This window comes from Dendrobium catenatum, unplaced genomic scaffold (genome assembly GCF_001605985.2).
Source record: "Dendrobium catenatum unplaced genomic scaffold, ASM160598v2 fragScaff_scaffold_621, whole genome shotgun sequence".
Classification (NCBI taxonomy): Eukaryota; Viridiplantae; Streptophyta; class Magnoliopsida; order Asparagales; family Orchidaceae; genus Dendrobium; species Dendrobium catenatum.
Window position 1 is genome coordinate 30,712,971 of NW_021319083.1, and position 27,958 is coordinate 30,740,928.

Below are 27,958 nucleotides of genomic sequence, written 5' to 3' on the forward strand. Positions count from 1 at the left end.
TCTTCTTGAGATCTTCATGTTCCTGGACAAGAACTGAATCAATATCCAATAGTTCTTCATGGTATCAGAGCAGGAATAAAGAAGAAGCAAATCAATGGTCGACTCCAGCAGCTCAAGTCTCGGTGATCAAACCCATCGCACGGGATCAAATGTCATGGAGATACCTTCTTCACTCAAATTCGTTGTATCCAACCTCAAAAACATCGTCAACACTCCTCTCTCCACCGAAAACTACTCGCTCTGTCGATCGCAGATAACCAAGATTCTTCGGGCAAATGCGTTTGAACAATTTCTTGATTCAAAGGTTCAACAACCATCCCGTTTCTTGGATACATCGGAGGGTTCATCCATCCCGAATCCAGCTTACCGTCAATGGGTTCGCACGGATCAGAATCTGATGGCGGCAATTTGTTCGACTATATCGGCATCGGTATTACCTTATATTGTAAATCTTGACTCTACAGCCGATCTATGGGATATCTTAGAACGCAGGTTTCAATCGTCAAATTGCTCCAAGGTGATACAGCTCAAGAACGAGCTACATAATATCTCTATGAAGAATCAATCAATGACTCAATATCTCACAGATATTAAGTCATTAGTAGATCAAATCGCGGCGGCTGGAGCAACTGTGGAATATGAGGACATCATCCTGTATATTCTTAACGGGCTTCCACAACCCTATCAATCTTTCAAGACGGCAATCAGAACAATGCTCGTTCCCATAAGTCTTGACAACTTATATTCACTTCTTCTCAGTGAAGAAGTGAATATCGCCTCTGACACAGCTCGGGCAATAGCCAAGCAAGATCCCAATACGGCTCTCTATGCTTCCCGGGGTCGTGGACGACGAAATCGCGGCAATCTGCCTCAGAATTCAAATAATCGAAGCAAGACTTCCACGTCGTCAATCATATGTCAGATTTGTAATAAAAAAGGACATATGGCTGCCAATTGTTTGCACCGCATGAACAGCCAGTATGTCCCAAAATCTGGCAACTCTTCTCCAAAAGCCATGGTCGCACAGTCAGAACAAGCAACTACTGATTGGTATCTTGACTCTGGCGCATCATCGCATCTTACGAATTCACTCGACAATCTTCAAATCTCAGCCCCGTACACAAGAAACGATGGCATCACGGTAGGGGATGGGCGGTCGGTTCCGATTGCCCACTCAGGTGCTGGAATACTTCCAACACCTTCTCGTAAGCTATATCTTTCTCAACTTCCGCATATTCCCAAATTACATTACAATCTCTTGTCTATTTCTCAACTTACTAAGGATAACAACATCTCTATTGTTTTTGATCCTTTGGGTTTCACCTTGAAGGATTTGAAGACCAACCAAGTGCTACTTAAAGGTCCTTGTCACAAGGGCCTGTATCCGATTAATTCTCTGTCTTCAGGTGCTACGTTGAAGGCGCTATCTGCTACAGCAAATGGATCCAATATTTGGCATCAAAGATTGGGGCATCCACATAAAAGAACACTTGAAACAATTGCTAAATGCAACCCGTCTCTCAATATACCTGTATCTGTTTCTATTTGCAATTCTTGTAGGGCCAATAAAGGCCATAAACTTTTGTTTGAAAAATCTGAAAATCGTAGTAACAAAATTCTTGAGTTGATCCACTCTGACGTTTGGGGACCCTCACTGGTTACCTCAAATCAAAGTTTCCAATATTATGTGTTGTTTGTGGATGATTTTTCACGCTTTAGATGGTTATTTCCTATGATTCATAAATCTGAAGTAACTAACATTTTTATTAATTTCAAGGCGAAAATTGAAAATCTCACGTCTCACAAGATCAAATGCCTAAGGACCGATGGAGGCACAGAATATGTCAATTATCAACTCAAGCAATTTCTCATCCAACATGGCATTCAACATCAAATCTCGTGTCCGTACACGCCTGAACAGAATGGCATGGCGGAACGCAAACATCGCCATGTCATAGAGACCACACGCACATTACTTTCCAATTCGTCTGTTCCATACAAGTACTGGCCGGATGCAGTCTTGACGGCAACGTATCTTATAAACCGAATGTCGTCCCCCACCATCAAGAACATGTCACCTTATGAGCGGTTATACCATCGCAAACCCGCTTACGGGCATCTACGCACCTTCGGATGCGAGTGTTTTCCGTTGACCCCAAATCATCTACGTCATAAACTTCAACCGAAGGCAGCTTCTTCTGTGTTTCTTGGATACTCGGACACATACAAAGGCTATAAATGCCTCGATCTTGCTACTAACAAGATTCATATATCTCGCCACACAACATTTAATGAACAATCATTTCCGTTTTTTAAAATTAATTCTATGCCTATTAATACTACTACAGAGTGCTCTCCATACTTACTAACTCCAGTTTCTAAATTCTCTAAACCACTGCAGGCTCCTCCTACATATGCTCAACCCACTGCCTCTCCGATTATTCCTCACACAATTACCAACCCTACGGCTACCTGTGATGCACATCAACATACATTAGCTTCGGATGACAACCATATCACTCAGTCAAAATCCACTCAGGTACCGTGTCATCCAATGATCACCATAAACAAATCAGGGTCACTAAAACCGCGCCAACGTTTAAACTTGCTTCATGAACAAGTCAGTTCCATCCCTGATTCCGATCCGACCACATTCAACGAAGCGAACAAACACTTTGAATGGCGACAAGCAATGGCTAATGAATTCTTTGCATTGCAAAAACAAGGTACGTGGCAGCTTGTCTCTAAACCCTCCAATGCTCCTATCTTAAGTTGCAAGTGGACGTATCGCACAAAGCGTCATGCCAACGGTTCTGTGGTCACCTACAAAGCACGACTAGTGGCATTGGGTAATCACCAAGAATTTGGCATCGACTACAATGAAACGTTTAGTCCGGTAGCAAAATTACCGACAATTCGTATTCTACTAACGGTCGCACTCAACAATAACTGGCCGGTACAACAATTAGACGTAGCAAATGCATTCCTCCACGGCAACTTATCGGAAGTCGTCTACATGACTCAACCAAAGGGGTTTGAAGATTCGTCTCATCCCGAACATGTATGCCTTCTCAAGAAAGCGATCTACGGCCTCAAACAGGCCCCCCGACAATGGTATAACACTTTCACATCTTATCTTTTATCTATTGGCTTTACTCACAGCAAATCGGACCCTTCTTTGCTTATCCAACACTAGTCAGACACTACTATTTTTCTTCTCATGTACGTTGACGACATTTTGATTACTGGTAACAAATCTGAAGCAATTTCTCATTTACTGCAGCAACTAAATAGCACTTTTACTATGAAAAACCTTGGCTTGGTTAACTCTTTTCTTGGCATTAATATCACACACAACACAGATAGTTATTTTCTTTCACAAAAATCCTATGCCCAATCTATACTACAGCAGGCGTTTATGGTAAATTGCAAATCCATTTCTAATCCTTCCTGTACTAAGTTGCCTAATCAATTTTCGGAAGACAAGCTGCTTGCGGATCCACTTCTGTACAGGAGATTAACGGGATCATTGCAATATCTTACTCTAACACGTCCAGATATTGCATATACAGTAAATTTACTTTCTCAACACATGCATAACCCATTATCTCAACATATATTTATGCTCAAACGTTTGCTAAGATATATACAGGGAACCTTGTCATTCGGTATACCTATCACCAAGAGTAAGTTAACTCTTCAATCTTTCTCCGATGCGGACTGGGCCGGCGACCCGATATCCAGAAAATCTACGTCCGGCTACTGTTCCTTCCTCGGCACCACTCTCATTTCCTGGACAGTGAAAAAGAAACACACCACGGCCAGATCATCTACCGAGTTCGAATATAGAGCACTAGCGGCGGCAGCGACAGATATCATTTGGCTAAGGCGCATTCTCTCGGATTTCAACATAAATACCGATCTTCCAACCGATGTGAACTGCGACAACACATCCGCTATAGCATTGGCCAACAATCTGGTGTTTCACGCAATAACAAAACACATTGAAATAGATCAACATTTCATCCGAGATCACATTGCAAATAAAGCAATTCGTCTGCTACCGATTAGTACAGTTGATCAAGTAGTATATATTTTTACCAGGCCGCTCTCCACACCAAGATTTCAAAAGCTTCGTGACAAACTAACTGTATCGCAAGCTCCATCCGTTTGTGGGGGAGTATTAGAGCATAATAATAATAAATAAATATGTTATGTAACTTAGTTTATTATTACCAAACATACCATGTACTATGGCTATCTTAAAGCCTATATATTGGACTCTGTACCTAAGGCTGAATAAGGAAAATACATTACTTTACTTTCTTCTCCACTTTCAGCTTTTTGCTCTGTTTTCTATCTTCTTGAGATCTTCATGTTCCTGGACAAGAACCGGATCAATATCCAATAGTTCTTCAATTCATTGGCACTTTTTATTTATTTTTATGTGTATAAATAAGCTAAACTTGAGTCAGTCCAATAATTTAATTTGACTTGATTTTTACGGAGCAGAATATGAACTATTAGTGAATATATATATATATATATGTTGCGTCCTAGAATATTTGTGGCGGTAGAGAAATATATAGTTTAACGCTTTAGCATTGTACGAAGATCCAACACAGATAAAAAGAGAGGGTGTAGTATTTATAAGAGACACCAGAGTTTTTACGTGAAAACTCCTGAAAAGGGGGAAAATCCACGGGGCCTGACCCAGTTTAAATGAATCCACTAGTATTTTAAGTCGATTACAAATGAGGGCCTTCCTTGGGAGAAGGTCTTAGCTTGATGGTACAAATGTACATTATATAGAGCGCATACATGGTGGGAGTTACAATAATCAACATGGATATGTTTATTTGGTTAGCAGGACCATAATTTATAAGATAGAGGTCAGGAAAGATCGTAGATGGAAGGAGACCGGGGTCAGAAAGACCATTGTCTAGTGATGGAGGTTGGAACAATCGTAGTAGGTGATAGATGTCATAAGGATCGTAGTCGGCAGGAGACATGAGCCCGAAAAATCGTAGTTGGTAGGAGATCGAGGTCTAAAAGACCGTTGTCTGGTGATGGAGATCGAAATGATCATAGGAGGCGATGGAGGTCGGAAGGACCGTAGTCGGCAGGAGATCGGGGTCCGAAAGACCGTTGTTGGCAGAAGGCCAGGGTCTGAAAGTAATTATTAAGCCAAACATAAATGTTATCCAACAAGACCAAAATTACTTTAATAAGATCAAAGTAGCCTAAATCAATCACTCAGAATTTATTTGGAAGTTGTAGGATAATATTTAAAGGACCAAAATTATCTCTTGTCAAAACAAGCATTCTCAATGAAAGGAATCCAAAGAACCTAAGACCTCTCAATTTCAATGTCATGATATCAAAATGCCTAAGAAAGACGTATGATCAAGAGACTCAATGCAAGTCATTTGATGAAGTGTTTGAAGATTTTGACTGAACTAATCAAAATATAACTAAAAAAATAAACCTCTTTTATTCACATAAAGGTGACTTAAAATTGAAAAGTTTTTTCTGACCATTTATATTGGCAATCATCATCACAATTGCCAACACACAATTGTCGTCAGCTAGCTGGCATTACTCAACTATGGTTATCCGATCCTCATCGCCTAATTGTCATCACTCACTGCTCTTTGTAGGAACTGGCGTGTAAGAGCCAGAACTCACGGATCGGTTTAGGGAGAAAAGACAAGAGCAAGAAAGGGGAAAAGAGAACCTTGTTCAATACCGAGATGATTACAGTGATCCTATAATTAGACTATTGCTGGTAAAGATGTAAATATTCTAATACAGGTTAATGCTAATACAGTGGTCGCTAACAGCCTCCCTCAAATTAATCTTCGTTTTGACGAATGGTTAATTTGGTTCTTAAGTCTTGATACCGAGCCGTGGTGAAGGACTTGGTGAAGATATCTGCAGCTTGTTCTTTGGAAGATATGTGTTGAAGGTTGATGCTTCCATTGTTAATGTGTTGTCTAATAAACTGATAATCAATTTCGATGTGTTTTGTGTGGGCGTGAAAGACTGGATTCTTTGTTATAGCAATTGCAGAGACATTATCGCAGTGAATAGTTGTTGTCGGTTGCTGATCCATAGTGAGCTCGGAGACAAGTCGGCGTAGCCAAACCACGTCTGATGTTGCGGCTGAGAGAGAGCGATATTCTGCCTCTGTTGATGATTTTGCGACGGTAGCTTGTTTCTTCACCGACCAAGACACCAGATTTGGTCCGAGATAGGTGCAGAACCCGGAAGTCGACTTCTTGTCCATATGATCGGATGCCCAGTCCGCATCAGAGTATGTCCATAGGATGAGTTCTCCTGACTGTATAGGGAGACCGAAGGATATAGTTCCTTTGACATACCGGAGAATGCGAGTAAGTTTTTCAAAGTCTGCATTGGTGGGATTTTGCATTTGTTGACAAATTTTATTTGTGGCGAATGCTATATCCGGTCTTGTGATTGTTAAATATTGAAGTGATCCTTCTATTCAGTGGTATAGCGTAGGATCGCTGAAGGGCTGTATGTTTGCCATCTCTTCTTTAATGTTCGGTGTGCTTGGTGTTGTAGACGGTCTGCAATCCATGAAGCCAGCGTCCTGAAGTATTTTGGCTGCATAGTGTGTTTGTGAGAGGAAGTACCCGTGAGACATTTGCTGGATTTGTATTCCTAAGAATAAAGAAATATTTCCCAATTGCTTTAATGCGAACTCTGCTTGGAGATCTTCGAGTAAGTCTTGTATTTCATTTTGGTTGTTTCCTGTGACAAGCAGATCATCAACATAGATTAGGAAAAATATTGTAGTATTGTTTTTATTAAGAATTAAAAGTGAGGGGTCAGAACGACTGAACCGAAATCCTTTAGTTTTGAGGAAGTCAGTGAGCTTTTGAAACCATTGTCGTGGCGTTTGTTTAAGGCCATAAAGTGATTTGTGGAGCTTGCAGACCGAGTGGGGAAGAGCTGAATCAACAAATCCCGGTGGTTGACACATATAAATATCCTCCGGTAGATCACCATGTAGAAAGGCATTTGATACGTCCAATTGAAGGACGGGCCAGTTTCTGTTTGCAGCGACAGTAAGCAAAATTCGGATGGTAGTCATTTTTGCAACCGGACTAAATGTTTTGTTGTAATTTTCTCCATATTTTTGAGTGTAACCCAATGCTACGAGACGTGCTTTGTAGCGTTCGATTTGTCCGTTTGGTAATGTTTTGATTCTGTAAGTCCATTTGCATCCTAGCACTGGTTTGTCCAGCGGTGCGGGAACTAGAGTCCAAGTCTTTTGCTGTTTAAGTGCTTGAAACTCAGAGGCCATTGCTTTTTGCCAATGCGGAATGTGTCTTGCTTGATTGTATGTAACTGGAGTGTCCATGTCCTCTGGTGTGCTGTGGAGAGAGTACAGTGGATTCGGTTTGGTTATTCCTGACTTGGACCTTGTCTGCATCGGATGAATGGTTTGCTTCGGCGGTAGTGGATTAGGCGAGATAGTTGTTTCTGGTGTGATGACGGGAGGTAGAGAAATTTGGTGAGGGATTGGCTTGGTGGTTTGTTTTGTGGGTAAGTTTTGGTGACTTTGAGTTACAGCGGATGCCGGAACAAGTAAAAGTTGTGGTTTTTGCTTGTCTGTCTGGAGATTGAGAGAATTGGTTTCGGTTTGGTAAAGAAAATTGTTTTCAATGAAAACCACATGACGAGAGATTTGAATTTTGTGAGTTTGAAGGTTGTAACATTTGTAACCTTTGTGGTTGGTGGAGTAGCTTATGAATATGCAGTCCTGAGAGCGAGGGGATAGTTTATTTTCGGTGTATGGCTTTAGCCAGGGATAACAGAGGCAGCCAAACACCCGTAAATGATTATAGGATGGAATCTTGTTGTATAGGAGTTGATAGGGGGATTGGAGCCTGTTTGATTTGTTCGAAATTCTGTTAATGAGGTGAATTGCTGTAGAGACTGCTTCTGCCCAAAACTGATTTGGAAGATTGGCCGCATGTAGAAGCGTTCGTGTTAGTTCAAGGACGTGACGGTGTTTACGCTCCGCCACTCCATTTTGTTCCGGCGTATGCGGGCAGCTGATCTGTTGATGTATACCTTTATTTTGAAGAAAAGATTTGAAATTAGAACTGATAAATTCTCCACCGCCGTCCGATTGAAATATCTTGGGCGTTTTGTCAAATTGAGTATAAAGAAAATTGCAAAGATTGCGAAAATGAAAAAACGTCTCTTGTTTGGTGTGCATGAAGTAAATCCACGAGAATTTTGTAAAATCGTCAACAAAGATTGCGTAATAACGAAAACCGTTAAGAGAGTTAGTTGGTGCGGGTCCCCACACATCCGCATGAATGAGTTCACATGGAGAGTGTGTAATCGTGGCTCTTGTATTGAATTTGAGTTTATGGCTCTTAGAGATATTACAAGATCTACACACAAAATTATTTACAGGAGAAAAAGAAAGAGACATAGAGTTCGCAAGATTGTAAAGTAATTTGTTATTCGGATGGCCGAGTCGGTCATGCCACAGGGTCATAGAGTTCTTGACAGCTTGTAGTGCGACTGGTTCGGTATCCGCCTGCTGTTGAATTGTATAGAGTCCATTACGAAGATGGCCACTGATTAGCAGTTGATTGTCCTGCGAATCTTTCATTTGAAAGCCATTAGCGGTGAATATAATGGATATAGAGTTATCTTTTGTTAGCTTAGAAACAGAGAGAAGATTGTGCTTTAAAGACGGGACATGTAAGAGATTTCTTAAATGAAGCTTACGCGTGGTGTCTGGCAACGGAAGTAATCCCTATCCCGAGTGTTGTATCGGTAAGGAAGAACCGTTTGCCACAGACACCGAGTCCGAGCCATTGTAGACGGACGCTTGTTGAAGATTGCTGCTATCTGGCGTTAAGTGCGTGGTTGCTCCAGTATCAAGAATCCAATCTTGAGTTGGATAATTTGATGGTTGTGCAAACATTGCCCGTGGCTGATAAGGGACGGTTGGCGCATATTTGAAGTTACAGCGATGCCAACAGTTGATCGCTATGTGTCCTGTTTTTCCGCAGATTTGGCAAGTGGGTTTTGTATTTGTTGTCGTGGATGTCTGCGGCTGTGGGGGAGTCGGAGCTGAGAGATAATTATTGCCAGATTTTGCCTTATGGTAGCGCTTTTGTTGCCTGCCTTTTTGAGTGTTGTATTGATTTGTATAAAAGGCATTTTGATCGGTTGTAGTCTATCTTTGATTTTCTTGAGTTATATGGATCTCTTCACTGCATAAGAGAGAATATAAAGAATCTAAATCAGCGGGTAGAGGGGAAGTTCGTATGTACGTCTTGAAGGAGTTGTAGGTAGCCGGTAGCCCGTTTAGAATGTAGTGAACAATGTCCTCGGGATCGATCTTGGATCCAGACGCCGCTATGTTATCAACGATGTTCTTTATCTGAGTAAGATACTGTTGCATCGTTAGATTCTTTAGTTGTATGTGATGTAATTCGTTCTTGAGCTGAATGACTCGAGAACGGCTTGTAGGTTGCAGGCGACGTTCAAGCGTCGTCCAGATTTCTTGCGCAGTGGTGGCGGTGATGACATATGGTAGAATGCTTGGTGAGATCGTTGCGAAGAGAGCCGACATTAAGTTGCTGTCAATGAGCGTCCAGCCAGCGTGCTCTGCCGATTTTCCATCAGACGGAGGAGGTTCTGCTCCAGTTAGATGTCCGGCGTATTTGTTTTCCGTGACCTGCTGAAGAACTTGAATCTGCCAGATAGCATAGTTGTCGATCGTGAGGGGGTGTGGGATGAGATTCTTGATGTTTGAGATAAGGAATTTAAGAGTCGTCGGAATGCTTATCTCTGGTTGAGTGCTACCGGGCTGAATGGAGGAGGATGGAGGGAGGGAAGAAGAAGAGTCTTGATCTCCCATCTAGTCTCTGATACCATGTAGGAACTGGCGTGTAAGAGCCAGAACTCACGGATCGGTTTAGGGAGAAAAGACAAGAGCAAGAAAGGGGAAAAGAGAATCTTGTTCAATACCGAGATGATTACAGTGATCCTATAAATAGACTATTGCTGGTAAAGATGTAAATATTCTAATACAGGTTAATGCTAATACATTGGTCGCTAACACTCTTGCCTGGCTTTAATCTCCTAACTGTCAATCAACACTAATGTCACTCATCTCTCATTGTTTCTCCAATATTTTTTGCTATATTTATAAGAGTTCAAATAACATTTCTTGATGTTGTAATACCGTCATATCTCATTAGGAAAAAAAATATAGCAAAATATAGGCATCTCGACCTCCTCACAAAGTCCGCATTTTGAGAAAATTTGTAATGCTGACATTTGATGGCGTCCTTGATGTTGTAATACTCAAACGAAGTCCGACCGCGAAACGAACTTCGCCACTGCGTTTAGGACATCCTAAATACCTAAGGATGATAGCCAATTTATTCAAATTAAAACCTGTGAGAAGGTTGACACTCATCTCATGTCAAATCACACATTTTGAGGAAAATGGTGCTCGGCAATACCCAAATAACATCCAATTGACAAACGGACTTCGTCATTGTGTTCAGAACACCGTTAATACTCTAAATACACTACTAATTTGTTCAATTGAGGTTGCGCACATAAATCAATTTGGTTCAAAAGCAACAACATGCATTTTGAGGAAATTAGACCTCGGTGTCGCCCAAACAATGCCCAATCGCAAAACAGACGACGTCGTTGCGCCCCGAACATCAATATTACCCTAAATCACATATTAATTTGTATAATTTTGATATTCGACAAATTCAACACGTTGAACTAGACAGTCGGCATGTAAATCGAAGAATTACGTAAACCAACCGAGGCGGCTTTTGGCTTGATTAATGTTGTTTCGTCAATAAAAATTAATGCATCCGATGACATATCACCAATTTGACCGTTATCTTATAAAATTTTATTAAAATATCAAAACCAAGAGAGAAGAAAAAGTCAAATGCATTAAATGAGATACCTTGTTCTGTCGAAATCCAAGTCTTCTCGCCGGTCACCTTTAGGAGAAATTATTGTGTACGCAATCCGAACGTGTTCGGATGTGCGTACACACTGCTTATTTTGTTGCGTATTTTTTGAGACATAATTTTTTCGTGGCAAATAAATAGTAAATAAATAATACTCACTAAATACACAAAAAATAGGTAGAAAACATAATTTATCAAAAAATAAGCAGTGAAATAAGCAGTAAATATGTAGCATCCGAACACAATTCTGCGTTCGGATTGCGTACACACTTACAACCTTTACAACCTCTTGCTTTTTTATTTTTATTTTTTTTTTTTAATCACCACACCTGCTGCTTTGCTTTTGTTTTATTGTGTTTTGTTTTGTATTTATTGGGGGTGGGCTTGCTGTTAAAACGAGTACTCTCTGGTTTTCCACTCCTCACCACTAAAAAGGCCCATAATCAAGCCAATTTCTGTCTCCTCAAAACTCCAGTCCATAATCATTTCAATATAGCCCACCACTCATATCCTCACCAACAGTCCATTGTATAAATCAGCCCAGTTCACATGAAATCTACCTCAAAAGCCCACTGGCTCTACATTACGATCACATTTCAATATATAAAAGAAAGGGTGTCAAAATAAGTTTTCGAATTAGATTTAAGTCTAACCTGGAATTGACCTGATTTCAACTCGCCTGACTTGAACCCAACACTGCCCCAACTCGACCTGACCCCGTCCCTACCCGCTGACCCAGTTAAGTGATAGGGGAGACAAAGCGGGATCATGTGAGCAGGCAAGTGTGAGCAAATGAGCGGTCGAGATAAATGAATTGCAGGTTGCTTTTAGGTTTTCGAGTTGACCCGAACTAGACCCGTTTCCAAATAGATTGACCCATGCCAGAAAGTTTCTGGTTGGATTTTTGGGTCGTATCAAATATTGACACATCTACCAAATTGAACGGTCTGAGCTTGGCTTATGAAAGCTGATAGTCTCGTCCAATTATTGAGCCCTCTGGATTGATTTTATCATGTATTTTCTTTTGATTCTTTGACTCTTGTTCTGGTTCTTTTATTTTTAATATATGTTTTGTTTTGGAAAAAAAAAGACACTTAATTAAATTAATTTAGTGACTCAAGTGTGGGAGTGTAGTAGGAGGCCAAACAATTGGCTAGGGAGTGTGGAAATGGTTAGTCATACATGAAAGAGTGGTTAATTAAGGTGGTTACTAGTGTGAGCCACCCCTCCTTTCCCTCATCTTTTTTTAATTTCAAATTTATCTTGTGAAACTTATATGAGTACTTAATTGGTTGTGAAATGAAGGATATTGGTGTGTTTGTGGACTTAATTTTAAACAAAAAATAAGTTTGCTGAAGCTTGGTGGCCAACCAAACTAGGCAGGGTTGATTGATCCTTCCTAGGACTACCTAATACTTGAGTGAGTAGTAGGATTTATCTTGCTTTATTTTTCCTAATTTTTTTCTTTTATGTTTTCAGAATTTGGCTCTTAACAAAACACAATGAAGAAAAAGAATTCATACAGTCAACCCCACATAGTGGAATAAAGGTTTAATGTTATTATTGTTGTTGTAGTCATTCCTCGCTTCAAAATTTTACCTAATCCACCATTTGAGGCCTTTTGTGAGAATTGGCTAAATTGACCTAGTTTTAGTTTTCCTTCAACTGGGTAACTAAACTCTAAAATTTTCCAAAAACTCTATATCCATTGTAGATATCATAAAATTTGATGTCTCTACATTTATTTGGGGTTCTTATTTGCTAAATTCCAAATTTCGTGAAGCCCAAAATCACTTATAACTTCCGTCGGTCCAATTGGAAAATTTGCTCATCTCAATGTAGGTTACATTTTTCCTATTTCAGATTTCGATAGTTTTGTATTTTCTATATTTTTTAATTACATTAATATTTCCATTACAAGAAAATGAGGATAACTTTGTTTTGATAAAACTTTTACCGCATAATTTCTTATATAGATTATAATTACGAATATAATAAAAAAATAAAAAAAATGATTACGAATATTTTGAGTATATTCTAAGAATTTTTCGTCTAGTGATTTTGAAAAAGCAGCGATTTTTGTCAACTCAAAATGTTATTTTGACACCCAAAAGTAGTGTTTCAACTCAATTAAAGCTTTATAATGATGTTTAACACAATCTCTAATAATTTAGTTATGTTTAAAAATTATGAATTCTTTCTAAGGAGAATTTTTATTGTCTACCATTACGACATTTTTTTTTTAATTTCTGAATTGAATCCAATTATGCTTTAATTAATGAAATGTGTTGAAAAATATATTGAGAAGTGTTGTGATGTGAAGCCGGTGCCAGTGGACGGTCGAAATGAGATTTTGTTATGCTGATTTCAGCGGGATTCTGTTATTTAAGCAATTTTGAGCTTGTTGGATTTGTTTTATTGAGTCGCATGATTTGATTACAAGCACGTCAAATTTGGAGGTCATTTAATCCTTCAATTAATATCCATAAATTTTCAATTATATTTCAAGTGCTTGATTTGAGGTCATTCAAATTCGAATGTCTCATTGAGACATTCAATCGACTATAAATTTTCTTAAATCCGAGTTTACATGGACTTGAATTTGATTTTATAACTTTTTAATTCAAGCATACATCAAGATTCTTGAATTAAATTTATGTATATCATGACCTCAATCACAATGGAATATTTTTTTCATGAGTTAAATTAATTTTATAATTTTTAATTATAAATTATAATCAAATTTAAATAAGAAGGAGCTCAACTATTTAGTTGGCTCATATTTATATATAATCATAATTAAGATCATGCTAATATTTAACTAATAAATAAATAAATAAAATCAATTAAATTAATTATTCAGCCAAACACAAAATTTTATTTATAGGCCTATTATTAGGAAAAAAACAGTAAAAGGTTGGCTATTGAAGTATTCGGAAATCCGCATTCGTTAACGCAGTTCTAATAGCTTCATCAGTTGCCGCATTCGTTAACGCAGTTCTAATAGCTTCATCAGTTGCGCTGTTTGATTTGTTCTACGAAGTGTCTGCATACGAGAGAAAGAGAGAGAAGAAAGCGAGCACAGTAAAGCTATGGCGGAGGAAGAGAAGATCCCCCTTCTGAAACCCTACAAAATGGGCAAATTTCATCTCTCTCACAGGTCCGGACTTCTTAATTTGGTCTGTTTTTTTTACTTTACCTGCATTGAAGGAGAGATTGAGAATCCTTTTCTTTCTATCCAATCTTTTACATGTTTTTTATTGTTAGAGCTTAGCCTCTCGATCAAATGTTCTGTTGATATCAGAACTGTAATATGTTTACGAATTCAATGAGATTGATTGCTATATTTGTAAATAATTTTCAGAATAGTATTGGCACCACTAACAAGGTCAAGATCCTATGGGAATGTCCCACAACCTCATGCCATCCTCTATTACTCTCAGAGGACAACAAAGGGAGGGCTTTTAATAGCTGAAGCTACAGGCGTTTCTGATACTGCTCAAGGGTAAATGTCAATTTAATTTGTTGTTATTTAATTAATTTGATTGAATTTTTATTTTTTTTTTCAATTTGTTGCAGCAATATAAATTGATTAGTGTGCTAAATTTAATAATTTTGCATGAATTTAGTTACCCAAACACTCCAGGAATATGGACCAAAGAACAGGTAGAGGCCTGGAAACCTATTGTTAAGGCAGTGCATGACAAGGGCGGCATCTTCTTTTGCCAAATAAGCCATGCTGGAAGAGTCTCCAATTATGGTACTTACTTGAACCCTTGTAATAACAACTACTGATTCCTTTGTGCAGTTGTTCTACATGTTTAGGCTTCATTTGGAACATCATTCTTACTGCTTTCTAAAATAGCTTTAGAAAACAGTAAGGAATCTGTCGCAAATGAAGCCTTACACTCTGATTGGAAATTGGGGGAAGAAAAGGAAAGATTTGGAATGAGAGAAATAAAGAGAAAGGAAATGATGCCAATTATATATTCTTGCATTCTCATATTAACACTCCGAATCAAGAGAAGAGAAAGTAAAACTTGCTTATGCATTCATTTCTTCCATTTCTTCTCTACGGTCTCTAAGGATTAGTTTGCATTATACAGACTTTGGTGCACCTGAGATCTTTTTGAGTTGTCCAACCTAATATTTTCTCCTTGTAGAAACCTTGTAATACATGTTATAAGCACATGTATTTGAGAGATTTTTCTAATATCATTTTAATTATAGATTACCAACCAAATGGACAAGCACCTATATCGAGTACTCATAAGATGATCCCTCCCCAGAAACAACTTGACGACACCATGATAGAGTTCTCTCCACCACGATGCATGACGATTGAAGAGATCCCTCTAATTATTAATGATTTCAAACTTGCGGCAAGAAATGCGATCGAGGCTGGTATGTGTGTGTGTAAATAACACAAACTAATTCTTCTATTAGTTTTTAAAATTCATATGCATTTATTTGCTTATATCCATATGGCGATGTTATTTCTAGGCTTTGATGGGGTTGAGATCCATGGTGCACATGGTTACATATTAGAACAATTTATGAAGGATAGTGCAAATGATAGGACTGATGAATATGGTGGAAGCTTGGAAAACCGTTGTAGATTCGCCCTCGAAATTGTCAATGCAGTCATTGACGAGATCGGCGCCGAACGTGTGGGCATTCGACTCTCTCCTTTTGCTGATTACAATGAATGTTGGGACTCAAATCCAGAGGAATTAGGGCTTTACATGGTGCAATCACTGAACAAGTATGGCATTCTATATTGCCACATGATTGAGGGAAGAATGTTAATTGTTGATGATAGAAGGCAGATTCCTCTCCACTTGCTTCCTATGAGAAAGGCTTTCAATGGTACTTTTATTGTTGCAAGAGGATTTGATAGAGATGAAGGTAATAAGGCGGTGGCTGAGGGTTATACTGATTTAGTTGCATATGGGCGGTTGTTCTTAGCTAATCCAGATTTGCCAAGAAGATTTGAGCTGAATTCTCCTCTCAATAAATACAACAAATTCACCCTCTACAGTGCAGATCCAATTGTTGGCTATACGGATTATCCTTTTCTTGAGGACTAAAAATATTCTCAATATTTGAATAAAAGAGTACATCTAATGTGAGCATTTAACCTAGTTGTTGGCTATAAAAGCCACCAGTAGAGAAATCGGGCCGTGTTGTTGGTATTAACTATTATATTTGCTTTTGTATACTCTCTTTATTCTTCAACAATAAAGAAGGGATGATCTTTGTATCATTTGCTACATAGTGGGTTAGACCCCGTGATTTTTTCCCTTTTGAATTTTTCACGTGAAAAATTCTTTGGTCTTATTGCTTTCATTGTACACATTGAATCTTTGTATAATACTGAGAAGTAAAAATATACACTCTACCAACTCAAATTTTCTAGCACGCAATAATTATAATGGGAGTTTCTTCTCTATTATTTTAGTAAAATTTACTGTCTTGGATAGAATTTTCTAATCCTCCTCTACTTGGTTGACATCATATTATAGCTCCAAAATCTAGAACTTCTCATCCCTCTTAACCTTCTTTCACTACATTAGTAACCATTATGAGGCAATAGAGATTTCAGTTGCCTTAGAAAATGAATAGACCTGAAAAAAATACTTTTTTTTTTGTTTTTTTTTTTTTTTCTTATTCATGGAAAGGTTGGAGTAGCTCCAATAGAAAATAAAATTATAGAGAGTCTTCTTGGATGTTTTGATCACATAGAATGGCAGCCTTCCGATGACTCGATTAAAAAAGTAGATGTATTAGATATGACTAATGTTAAGAAAGATAGAGGTAGATGTATTAGAGGTAGACCTAAAAAGTAGATGTATTAGATTTGACTAATGTTAAGAAAGATAGAGGTAGACCTAAAAAAAATGGCTAAAAATATTAGAAATGACATTTCTTTATTAGATTAAATGGAGAAAGGGATCAAAACTCTTTGTGAGGAACAAAATAATCTCCAACTCTTTTGAGGAACCAATTTGATCCCTCAACTCTTAAAAATAAGATTTTTTTTTTTTTTATTCTAACATCCAATGTTGGAGTTAATGGTGTTAAATATAAGGATATTTTGATCATTTTAATTAAACCTTTATTAAATATATTTTCAAATAATCAAAATTTTTCAAAAAATTTTTATCAAACATTTCTTTAATAAAAAAAAGATAATTTTAGTTTTAAATTCAAAAATTTTAATCATATTTTATAAAATATGATATTTATTAATTTAGAGAAATCAAATACAAATATATATTATTTTCAATTTAGTCATACATATTTTTAACAATCATATTTTATAAAATATGGCAAAAATTTTAAATAAAAATTAAAATTATTATTATTTTTTTATTAAATAATTAATAAATATTTATTTAAAAAATAATAAAAATACCCTTATATTTTATATCATTAACTCCAATATTAAATTTTATGACAAAAAAAAATCTCATTTTAAAGAGTTGAGGATCATTTTGGTCTCTCACAAAGAGTTGATGGACAATTTTGATCATTTTCTCAATTTAAATGAGAATTTAACTCTTAACAAAATATAATGGAGAAAAAAGAATCATGAGCCCGACCCCACATAGTGGGATAAAAGCTTGATATTATTGTTCTTATTCATGAGATGTCACTAAAATTCTGGAGACATTTTCTTATTCAATGGTAATTTATATTAAACTCCGATCAAGAAGCACTGCGATATTTAGCGTCTAAAAAAAAAATTAAATCGAAGATATGCTAAGTGAACATCTTTCCTGTAAAAATACACATTTCATCTTAAACACGTCACAGATGCCTTAAGCAGATGAGCCCACTTATTAGTAACTCTTCACTCAACTGTGATCTCCCTTGATTTTTTGAAAGATGGTTATGCCACAGACTATTACTGAGGCATTCTTATCAAGAGATGAGATTTTTCCACCATGAAAGAATTGATAGATTCAAGAATTTATATTTTATGAAATTTTACTTTTTTTTAATGCTATGTATTTTATTTTGTATTTCACAATGATGGAAAACAACTCATGATCATACTGGGTTCGGTGCTCTCAGGTTGGTTCACACCTTTTTCCTTCCACTTGTGTTGATCTTGCTTCATTGCTCCATGGTGACTTGTTGGGTATAGTAGCTGGTTCTCTATTGGGGAGGAGTTTTTGGAGAAATAAAATGTAAACCTGTGGGTTTCTTTTTAGCTTGCGAGCTAATCTTCTCCCTATTACATCCTCTCAGGTTTCTTTCTACTTCTTACCTCCACGGTTTTCTCTTCCACCAGTATTTTTGTTCTCTAAATATTGTGAGTTGTGTGGTGGTGTTGTGCCCTGTTCTGTTAGTATTTGCTTGAAGAGTGCAGCCTTATACTGGATCAAAATTTCAATGGTGGATCACTAGCTAGATCTTTCCTTTGAGCACATTTCTCTAATTTTGTGAGTTGCATGTGAGGTAACCAATTGTGATTGTTCTGACGGTTTTTATAGTTTATGTGTTTTTTATATTTTCTTTACGAGATTTCCTACTCATTTCTCACATTTGTTTCCTACTAAGTTCCTTTCTTTTGGTTTTTGCTTATGTTTTAGTGAAAGGAAGTTCTTAACTGTGTGCCTAGTGTTCTCCTAAAAAGTTTAAGACCCTAAGTTGCATCATCATATAAGGCTAGCAGTTTCACCTCCTCTCCAATTGAAAGTAATTGGAAGTAATTTGAGCTTTCTAAAAAAGAAACTCAAAGAAATAAGCTAAAGGGGCACACAATGTTGGATCTCTTGCCCTATAAACTCTATTGAATCTGCATATAAACAACAGAAAGGCAGCAATTTCAATATATGATCAACTAATCTTTTTAAGACATTATTTTGTCCACCTGCATTTATCTCTCTGGATTGAGGTGTTTCCTTTTTAAAATAGGCCAAAAAAATACCCTCATCAAAGTCACAGGAGTACAAAATAAGCCAACACAATTAATAAAATAATTCTAGTATAAATTTAGGATACCAAACCTGCCTCGTGTGACTCCCCTAACCATCAGCGTTCGGTTTCAATTCCCCTTGCATTTCCGCTATCATCTTTGACCTGTACTCATAGCGGTTGGCAAAGAACAGAAAAGCAGAGAAATTTATCACGCTCAGCACAGCCAGAAGCCAGTACAAGTAATCGAATCTTCCAGTATTTATGTTCTGTGATAACCAAGATGGGCGTCCTCCAGCCTCATTTCCTGTCACTGATCTTACAATGTTGTTTAATATGGTAGCAACAAAGCAGCCCAATCCTCCAGCAATGGCAGCATAAGCAGACCCAATACTCCTCATAGCATCAGGAGCCTCCTGATAAAGGAATTCAAGAAGACCGACAATGCAGAAGACCTCAGCTATTCCAATAAGACAGTATTGAATCAGCAACCAGTAAGCACTCAAACTAGGCATTTGAGTCAAGAAAAGAGCCTCGTATCCGTGTTTGATGGCATAGTTTCTTCGATACCTCTCGAAAAGACCAGCCCATGCTGCAGAGAGTATAGATACGGCAAGGCCAAGGCCAACTCTTTGAAGTTGGGATGCACCTTGAGGGTGCCCGGTGATTCTGCGGGTGAGTGGTGCAAAGGTAGAATAGTAGAGAGATAAGATGAGGAAGATACTGAGACCGGGGAACACAGGCATGCAGGTAACTGGGAGCTTTAGATGTCCCAGGTGGGTATTTAGCGTGTATGCTTGCTGGACTGAGAGGGTCAGGAACTCTGTCAGGATAACACTAAGCATTATTGTGCAGGCAGGAATAGGTAGAAGCTTTATAAGTGTCTTAACTTCCTCAACTTGAGTTACAGTGCAAAGTTTCCAGGGACTGGGTTCTACACCATCTTCCTTCAGTTGCAAAGCAGCCTTATCTAAACACCTTGAACATCCAAAATTTAAAAATAACAAAAGGAATTAGCATATTTATAAAAAACCATTTTCTTAGGGGTGTCAATTTTTGAGATGACCCGAAACCCGACCCGAACCTGGCCAGAAAATCCGGATTAGGGTCAACCCGAACCCGAAACGGGTCTAGTTCGGCAACCACTTTCAATTCAGCACTGGCTCAGTAGGAGACTTCAACAAATCAACCCATTTTAAAAACCGGGTCGGGTTCGGGTTGACCTAGCAACCCGAAATTGACACGAAAACTCGTATTTGCCCCGAAAACCCGAGATTGACCCATTTTGACCCGAAAATTGAAGATTGACCCTATTTTTTATCCGAAAACTAGCAATTTTGGGTCAACACCGGGTCATTCGTGTCGGGTCGGGTTTGGGTCCAAAAACCTGACTCATTTTTAAAAATACGGTCGATTCGGGTTGACCCGAATAGTGCCGGATCAGTTCCGGGTTCGACCCAAACCCTACCCGTTGACCCGAATTGACACCCCCTACATTTTCTCGATTGAAAAAGAACGGCCATAGTTCATGGGTGTATTAGGATTTAGGAAGGAAAGGCGTCAAATACCGGAATTCATCAGTATGTTCAATCTTGCCACTTCCTTTGATAGCAGATCTTCTGCCAGGGATTTCATACAGGCCTAGGAAGTCACTATGAGAGAAGGAAACATTTCTCTTTCTAGCAGCAGCAACCAAGACCTGCGCAACACGAGTAAGAGGACTGCCTCCAGGCAATCTATGCCGATAGAGGGGTGTGCCAACAAAGAAGATCACGTTTGAAATGCCCATTGCAATGGCCAAAGAACCAAAGGCAGAACCCCAGCCATATTTCATTTGAATATACACCACCATCGTGAAGGCCACAATTGCCCCAATGGTAACTGAAAGATAAAATAGGTTGAAGAATCGATCCAAGTGGGCCTTATAATCTCTACTTCTCTCATCGAACTGGTCTGCACCAAATGAAGAGACACAAGGCCTGATACCCGCAGCTCCAAAAGCTGTTATGTAAAGAACTGTATAAAGGTAAGTCATCTGCCATGGCTTGGGCTGCTCACAACTTCCAAGTAGTATGGACAACTGGTCACAATGGGATTGATTAGGCATGAAGACGCCCACTGTAGCAATTAAGGTTACTGCCGTCAAACCCTGTGATATTAAAGAAAAATAAAAAGATTAATATAAAAACCCTTTGAAGGAGGGCCATAAAAGTTTTATGATTCCTAAGCGTATGTAACTGATACGTCTGTTCATGTCTGGCAAGAGTGTTATATGATCCTTTATTTTCTCTCCCTTTTTTTGGCTTTATATCTATCAGATAGTAGTGTCCCTATATATCGTGTGTATTGCGTGATGTCAAATGTTTTGTTATGCTATTTAACATTTTTTTGTCATTCTAATTTTTCATTTATTTAAGTGAATATTTCAACAATCAAATATCATCAACAAAACAACATATACAAGGGGCTTAATTTTAAAAGTTCTTTTGCAATCATCTACATAAACAGTACTAAAAAATATGCAGTAAAAAACAATCCTTGATGTAAATCGATGAAAATCCTCAAGTCGCTCCAAAACAAATTTTAATATATATATATATATATATACGCACACTCAACGTATCTTTGACGCATTTTTATTCCTTAACAAGTATCAAATTAATTCTCATGGAGCTCAATCATACACCTTAAGGTCAATAAAAAATTATATGAAATTTTTTTTCTATTTATATTTTTCCAATAATTTTCCTCACCAAAAAAACCAATTGCCATAAGGAACCTTTCTAGCATGAAACCAATTTAGTTCACTAAATTTGATATAATTTGTAGAATTAGTCTTCAAATTTACCCAATATTCCATTAGCATCACAATGCATCTAATTTGATCAAAGTCTTTAGACTCCTATCTCTTGGCTTAGCTATTTATATATGACATTTTCTTCTTAGTACTAAACAAACATAGTTCTTAATGCTCTTAAGATATACATCCATCAATAATACTCTTTGTTGTGTGGTTAAACTCTCTACTAAAATCACATTACAATCTTTAAAAGAAGTTCTCATTTCTTAAATTGTGTTCATTATTGCAAGGTAACACCGTAACAGACTACTAATAAATTAAGTATAACTTCTCTCATTATATTTATAGTTTCCAATTCACATCAAGCAAGAATCTTCTCATAGTATATCCTACTAGAACCTATATGCCCTTTTGAATTACCTCCAATGAATATTATTTCTTCTTCAAATATAAGTGTTATTACTTTCTCCATCTCTTTCCAAATTTGATTTTTTAAATAATTCTATAATCCAATTTTAGGAGCATAAGAACTGCTCACACTCATAATGTTATCACCAATGATTATCTTAATGGTACTCACCATATTCACCTTCTTTCAACATCCATCAACTACTAACTCAATCTCTCGTATTATTACAACCTTCAATAACTTATTTTCTTCTCTAGTGTCCTTGAATTTTTTATTTTAACATTTAAATAATCTTTTTTTTTCTAATAATCAAACAATAGTTATTCTTCTTCTAATCATTGTGCCCATGAATTCACCAGCCAATCATCAAATAAAATTAATATAGCCTACTAGTACAACAAAACTTTGTTGTGGTTTTCTTGAACGAGTGAAAGCTAATAAATCATTCAAGTTTGAGTAGGCAAAACCATGGGAATGCAGCAAAGGCTTTTTAATCACAGGGTTTCTAGATTATTTTTAAGGGGTTCATCTGAAGTCGGGATAAATGGCCATATACTTTAGATATTTCAACGATAGCAATAGAAATCAATAGATTCAGAAATGGATGGTGACATCATTACGTGGTGCACTTAAAAAAAACAAAGAGTATAGTTTCCACCTTCCCTCTCCACCGAAGAACAATATCATCAAACATTGAAAAAAACATATGAAGTTGGCTGTACCAAATGTAAGTGAATAGTATCGTTCGGCACAACAAAAACTTCCAAATTCACTCAGTGAATAGTGCATTAATTTATGTGATGCATATGTGGGCATATGTGGGGTAAATTAAATAATGAATATTAATACTAAACATTGAAATATCATTTCTTTGTTTCCACTATACTAAACAGATAGGGTGATTCATCAGCTGGCATCCATGCATTATCTAATAATAATAAAAAGCATTACGCGAGTATGGAAAATACGGTTGTTTTAAAAATAGTAAATTAGAGTGAGGGAATAAGCTTCTACAACAGAACCACCAACCTAAACAGGCTAAAGATTGCAGTGTTGTTAAAGTAACATCCAAGCGTTCCAACATAACCTCAAGATAAAAGAGATGTTCACAATTAATTAATGACTAAAATGCAGTAAGAGCTCATAATAATTCTTACAATAAGATAGATTGTTGTGAATATCGCTATCGTCCAGTATCTACCAAGAAAGGCATCAGCAAGGAAACCACCAAGCACAGATGAAGCTTGTGATATCCCAAGGAAGTTGTTCACTGCATTAGCAGAGCTAGTAAATGGTCGGTGCATGACATAGAACATGAATGCCACCATATTCACCGACAGCCCAAAGTAGGCCATTCTCTCTGCCATCTCATTCCCTGAACAACACATCATGGAAGTAAACTGATTAACAATATGCAATCGAATTACTAAAAAGGTACTCAATGAGCAAGATCCCAAATCCATCACACAAAAATTTTCCAATAGCTTAGGTGGGCTAGCAAACTAAGGGGCTGTTCGATAGCAGGATTTAGGCCGGATTTGAGGTGGATTTGAGCGAAATCTAGCCAAACGGCCTAAAATGCAAAACCAAATCTCACGGCAAATGAAAGCCGCTGTAGATGGAAAATTTAGACTTTTCGTGCTAAATCATGGATTTCTGAAATTCCATCTTAGTCGGATCAACGAAATATGTTGGTTTGAGAGGAAGAGTCCGCTCGTTAAATCCGTTCTTGTGGGCTCCGAAAAATTCCATTTTAGGGTGTGTGATCCCGGGGGAATTTTCAGAAGGCAGATTGGGTTTTAGATAAGACACTACCCAGAGATTTCGCCCTCATTTGGTGAGGACTTTTTGATCTGAGTTCTGGTTTCCTATAGGCGCAAGCCCCTATAGTTAATTACCCCTCCCAATAACGAGAGAGAATTTACACTTTAAGAAATTTAGTTATTAAGGTTGCTTCCTATCAAAAAAATTTTGAAAAATAAAAAAAAAATTGTTCCAATAAACTATTTATAGTTGTTTGGAAAATAATCTTTTAAAAAAATTGTGATATTTGGAGTTGAATAAGATCATTTTTTATATCTGGAATTTGCTTTGTCGAGCCACAGCTTAACCGAGAGTTTATCAAAATTGAAGATCAAATGATCATAAATTTAATTCTATAAATTTAAAATTTAAATATGCATCAAGATTTATGTCCGGTTTGACGTATTATTTCTATAAATTTTCCTCCTATCCATTAAAATTTTGAAATTATTAAAAAAAAAATTTTTGATCCAATAAAATTATGGAATAATTTACCTCTTATAGACCCTTAATGCCCATTGAATCTCATAAAATTTAGGGTTTTTTTTTAATCAAAATAGTGTTTAGGGTGGCTAAAAAAGCTACTCAACTCAAAAGATCAAATCAAATTGAAAATTTTGATTAATTTGGTTTTAGTCTAATTTAGCTTTAATTTACACTTTTGTATGAGCTAATTGATCAGTTTGAGTTAGGTTTTTCAAATATTGAAAAGATTAAATTGAATCTAATCATGTTAATATATGATTATTTTTAGTCATCTAATTAAATATATATGATTAATCATAATTTAATAATTCATAAAATATTTTTTCTACTAATAATATATTTAAAAATTAAATCAATATCAAACCAATAAATCAATTTGAACTAAACCAAATGACTACAAATTCTATTTTTTTCTAATATCCAATCATAAATAAAATTTTGAATTGAATCATTTGGTTTGCTTTCACTTTCAATAATTCAATTTGTTTTCCATTTTTTGAATTAGGATAACCCCAACTAGGTCAAGCCTAGTTAAATTGACTTTAATTTAGTACTAATTGGGAACCTAGGTTAGTCTAAACTAACCCTTATTAAGCAACAATAAAGCTAATTTAACCTAATGCTTCTTTTTGTTAGTTAACTTACCCATGCCTAAAGCTGATCCAACCCATATCATAGTTAATGCTCATTGCTTAAAGTAAGCCAAACCATCACAAATTGGGCTCACCTTCGCCAAATCAAACCTAACTAAAGCCTAACATAACCTAATTAGATCTACATTAACCCAATATGAGTTCTTCCATAACCAGTATATCAAGCTTTGATTAGTCAACAATCAACTAAACCTGAGTTCAATTCCACTTACTTTTGATCGATATTAGCTCACTTAAAGTCGTGCAAGTCTAACTAACTTGGAGTTATAGCTTAATTTGAGCTTACCAATCATCCAAAGTTCAATTTGAGCTCAAATGGATGACCTCTAATCAAGTCACTTAGTTGGCAAGAAGCGGCCAAGGTGACAAAAAAAGTTGCTAATCACCTCCAACAATGTACCCTAGCACAACCCTCCCCATGGCCAAGGTCTAAAACTCATCTCTTCCCAACACCAAAACTTGAATCAATAGTACTCATGTCGATAGATTATTGATAAATCTTTAGTTTCTATCTCCATTTATAGGGGTGGACATCCTAGGCCTATAGTTCCCTTAGTGTCATTATCCTCTAAATTTCCCATTATCATCACTATTTTGATATGAGATCATCCGTTTTGAATTTAAATTGTATATTATATTGTCATTCTCTGCAATAAAAACCACTAAATTTATAGCATTTGAGAGCACTCTTACACATTTAAAAGCTTTCCTAGGTTTATAATGCCTATGCAAAATCATAGCTAACCTCTTAGCCTTTAATCACCAATAATAGAGCTAAATGGCTCCTATGGACACACCAACACCTTTGGCGGGTAGTGCAAGCAAACTACTCATGGCTCTAGTGAAGTTCCATGAGAGTAGGCTAAGAAAACCCTCAACATTAAAACTTTATTAATTATTATAGCACAATAACATGTCTATCGACAAGTCATATCATCTTCAACAATTCCTAAATCAAGAACAAAGTAAATATTTTCATACCCCCTGGCCTAGTCTAATAGCGCTCCACTACTTAATTTCATGTATCTATTATACATATATCCTATAGATAGCAATGTCTATAAGGTTTTGTTTGGGACGGTTTTTTATTGCTTCTTAAAACGGAGTTTTAACTAAAATTTCATTTTAAGAAGCAATAAAAAAGTTGTCCTAAACAAAACTTAAATCTCTTTATTATAGTGGTGAAACTTATATGCTTTAGTTTGAAAACCTAAAGTGAAGTAGAAGACGATGAAACAATCATTTGATTAGTATCAAATTGCATATATCAAACCAAATAATGTATAATTCTACTGAATTCAATTATGATAATCCTATGATTAATCCTTGGTAATTGAATCTTAATACAATGGATAATGCATTTTTGTTTTGATCCCACCCACCTATCTACATCACTAGCATAATGGGCTATATGGATGAATGGTATGATGATAATGTATTTAATATCAATAATAATGATTAGTCTCAATCAATCCATTATAAAGGGAACTTGGCCTAATGAATTTGATGATGACTAATACAATTTGAATGTGATGTTAGAAAGAAATAGATGTGGGGGTGCTTCTTTTTTTCTTTTTTTTTTTCTAAGTCCACAAAGGATCAATTAAGATATTGTGTTTTGTCTTGTATTATATATTTTTGGCAAGTTTGTTGAAGGATGTGACCAATGATTTGCTCATCTAGGCATTTATCATGTTGATGTTAATTTTTGAATGCTCCTTCATTCATGCTTTAGTGAAGTTGTTGGCGGTGGAAGCCTTTGTTTGACTATAGGCTTTATGTGAATTTAATTATACCCATTGTTTTGAAAGTCGGATCAGACCGATCGATTCGACTTGTTATACAGGGAACCAGTTCACAAAACCATTCCAGCATGACAGGGAATTGGTTGGCCAACCGGTTTGAATTTTCTCTAAATTTGACTTCGCATTGAACAAGATAAAACCCATTTGGTCCCAATTTTTAAGAACCGGTTTATATATTTATATATGAACTAAACTTCTATTAAATATGAATTCAAATCTATGATTAGGGCTTATCATTTAAATATTTTTAATATTTATTATATCATCCAATTCAATTGCGATTAAATCCGATGAAACATCACCAAATTAAATTAAAAAAAACTTCAAATATTTAGTTCTATCATCAGACTAGTGAAATAAGCATCAACTTAACTCAGAGAAATTATTAGGTGCGGAGTCCAAATATAGCTTTTCGTCCGGACTCCGCAAATAATAATTTGTCCTTTACTATATAGTTCTTTGGCTTGTTGAATAAGCGACTCATTCACATGGAGAGAACAGTCCAACCTTCATGCCATTCAATTTTGAAATCAAGATGTTGAGCAATGGAGAGCACTTTTTCTGTTTAATTTAGCTTATAGAAACTAACAAACCAAGATATATTCTCAGCTTTAGAATGTTAGATTACCTGAAGGAATTCAAAATCAGTAAGAAAGCGGTAAGAAAGCCTTTGGCTTAGTTTAGGGACAGTTTTTTTACTGCTTCTTAAAGCAGTTTTTAAATATAAAAATTAAATATGTGTACTTAAAAACTGCTCTAAGAAGCAGTAAGAAAGCCGTCACAAACGAACTCTTAGGTTTCGTTTGGGACGGCTTTTTTATTGCTTTTTAAAATGGAGTTGTAGTACAAATTTTTTAATTTTTGTACTAAAACTCCGTTTTTAAAAGCAATAAAAAAGTCGTCCCAAACGAAGCCTTAATCTATCTCATGAAAAATTCTTTCAATCCCAATTAATCAACTCTTTATACAAAAACAAAAGAACCTTTCATAGCCCAAAGCCTTCTACTTGTTATTGAACTATAACACAAAACTATGTGCATACACTATCAATATATTTAAAAAGGAACACA

General features: G+C 36.5%; 2 protein-coding genes across 2 annotated transcripts; one reads left to right on the plus strand and one right to left on the minus strand.

Annotated features, from left to right (window-relative positions):
• The first annotated feature begins 13,992 nt into the window (after positions 1-13,992).
• LOC110096379 (putative 12-oxophytodienoate reductase 11) lies at positions 13,993-16,146 on the plus strand. The gene is made up of 5 exons (XM_020822293.2): positions 13,993-14,166; positions 14,371-14,511; positions 14,636-14,766; positions 15,237-15,410; positions 15,510-16,146. Exons 1-5 carry the CDS (start codon positions 14,099-14,101, stop codon positions 16,094-16,096), a joined length of 1,101 nt encoding a protein of 366 aa, XP_020677952.2. The 5' UTR covers positions 13,993-14,098; the 3' UTR covers positions 16,097-16,146.
• Positions 16,147-18,820: 2,674 nt separating this feature from the next.
• Positions 18,821-23,516, minus strand: LOC110096375 (protein NRT1/ PTR FAMILY 6.1; the record flags this gene model as incomplete). Its single annotated transcript, XM_020822288.1, is given in 3 exon segments — positions 18,821-19,910; positions 20,501-21,081; positions 23,299-23,516. Coding segments are annotated over 3 exon segments (1,667 nt in total), but the record flags the coding sequence as incomplete, so codon positions are not given.
• Between the last annotated feature and the right edge of the window lie 4,442 nt (positions 23,517-27,958).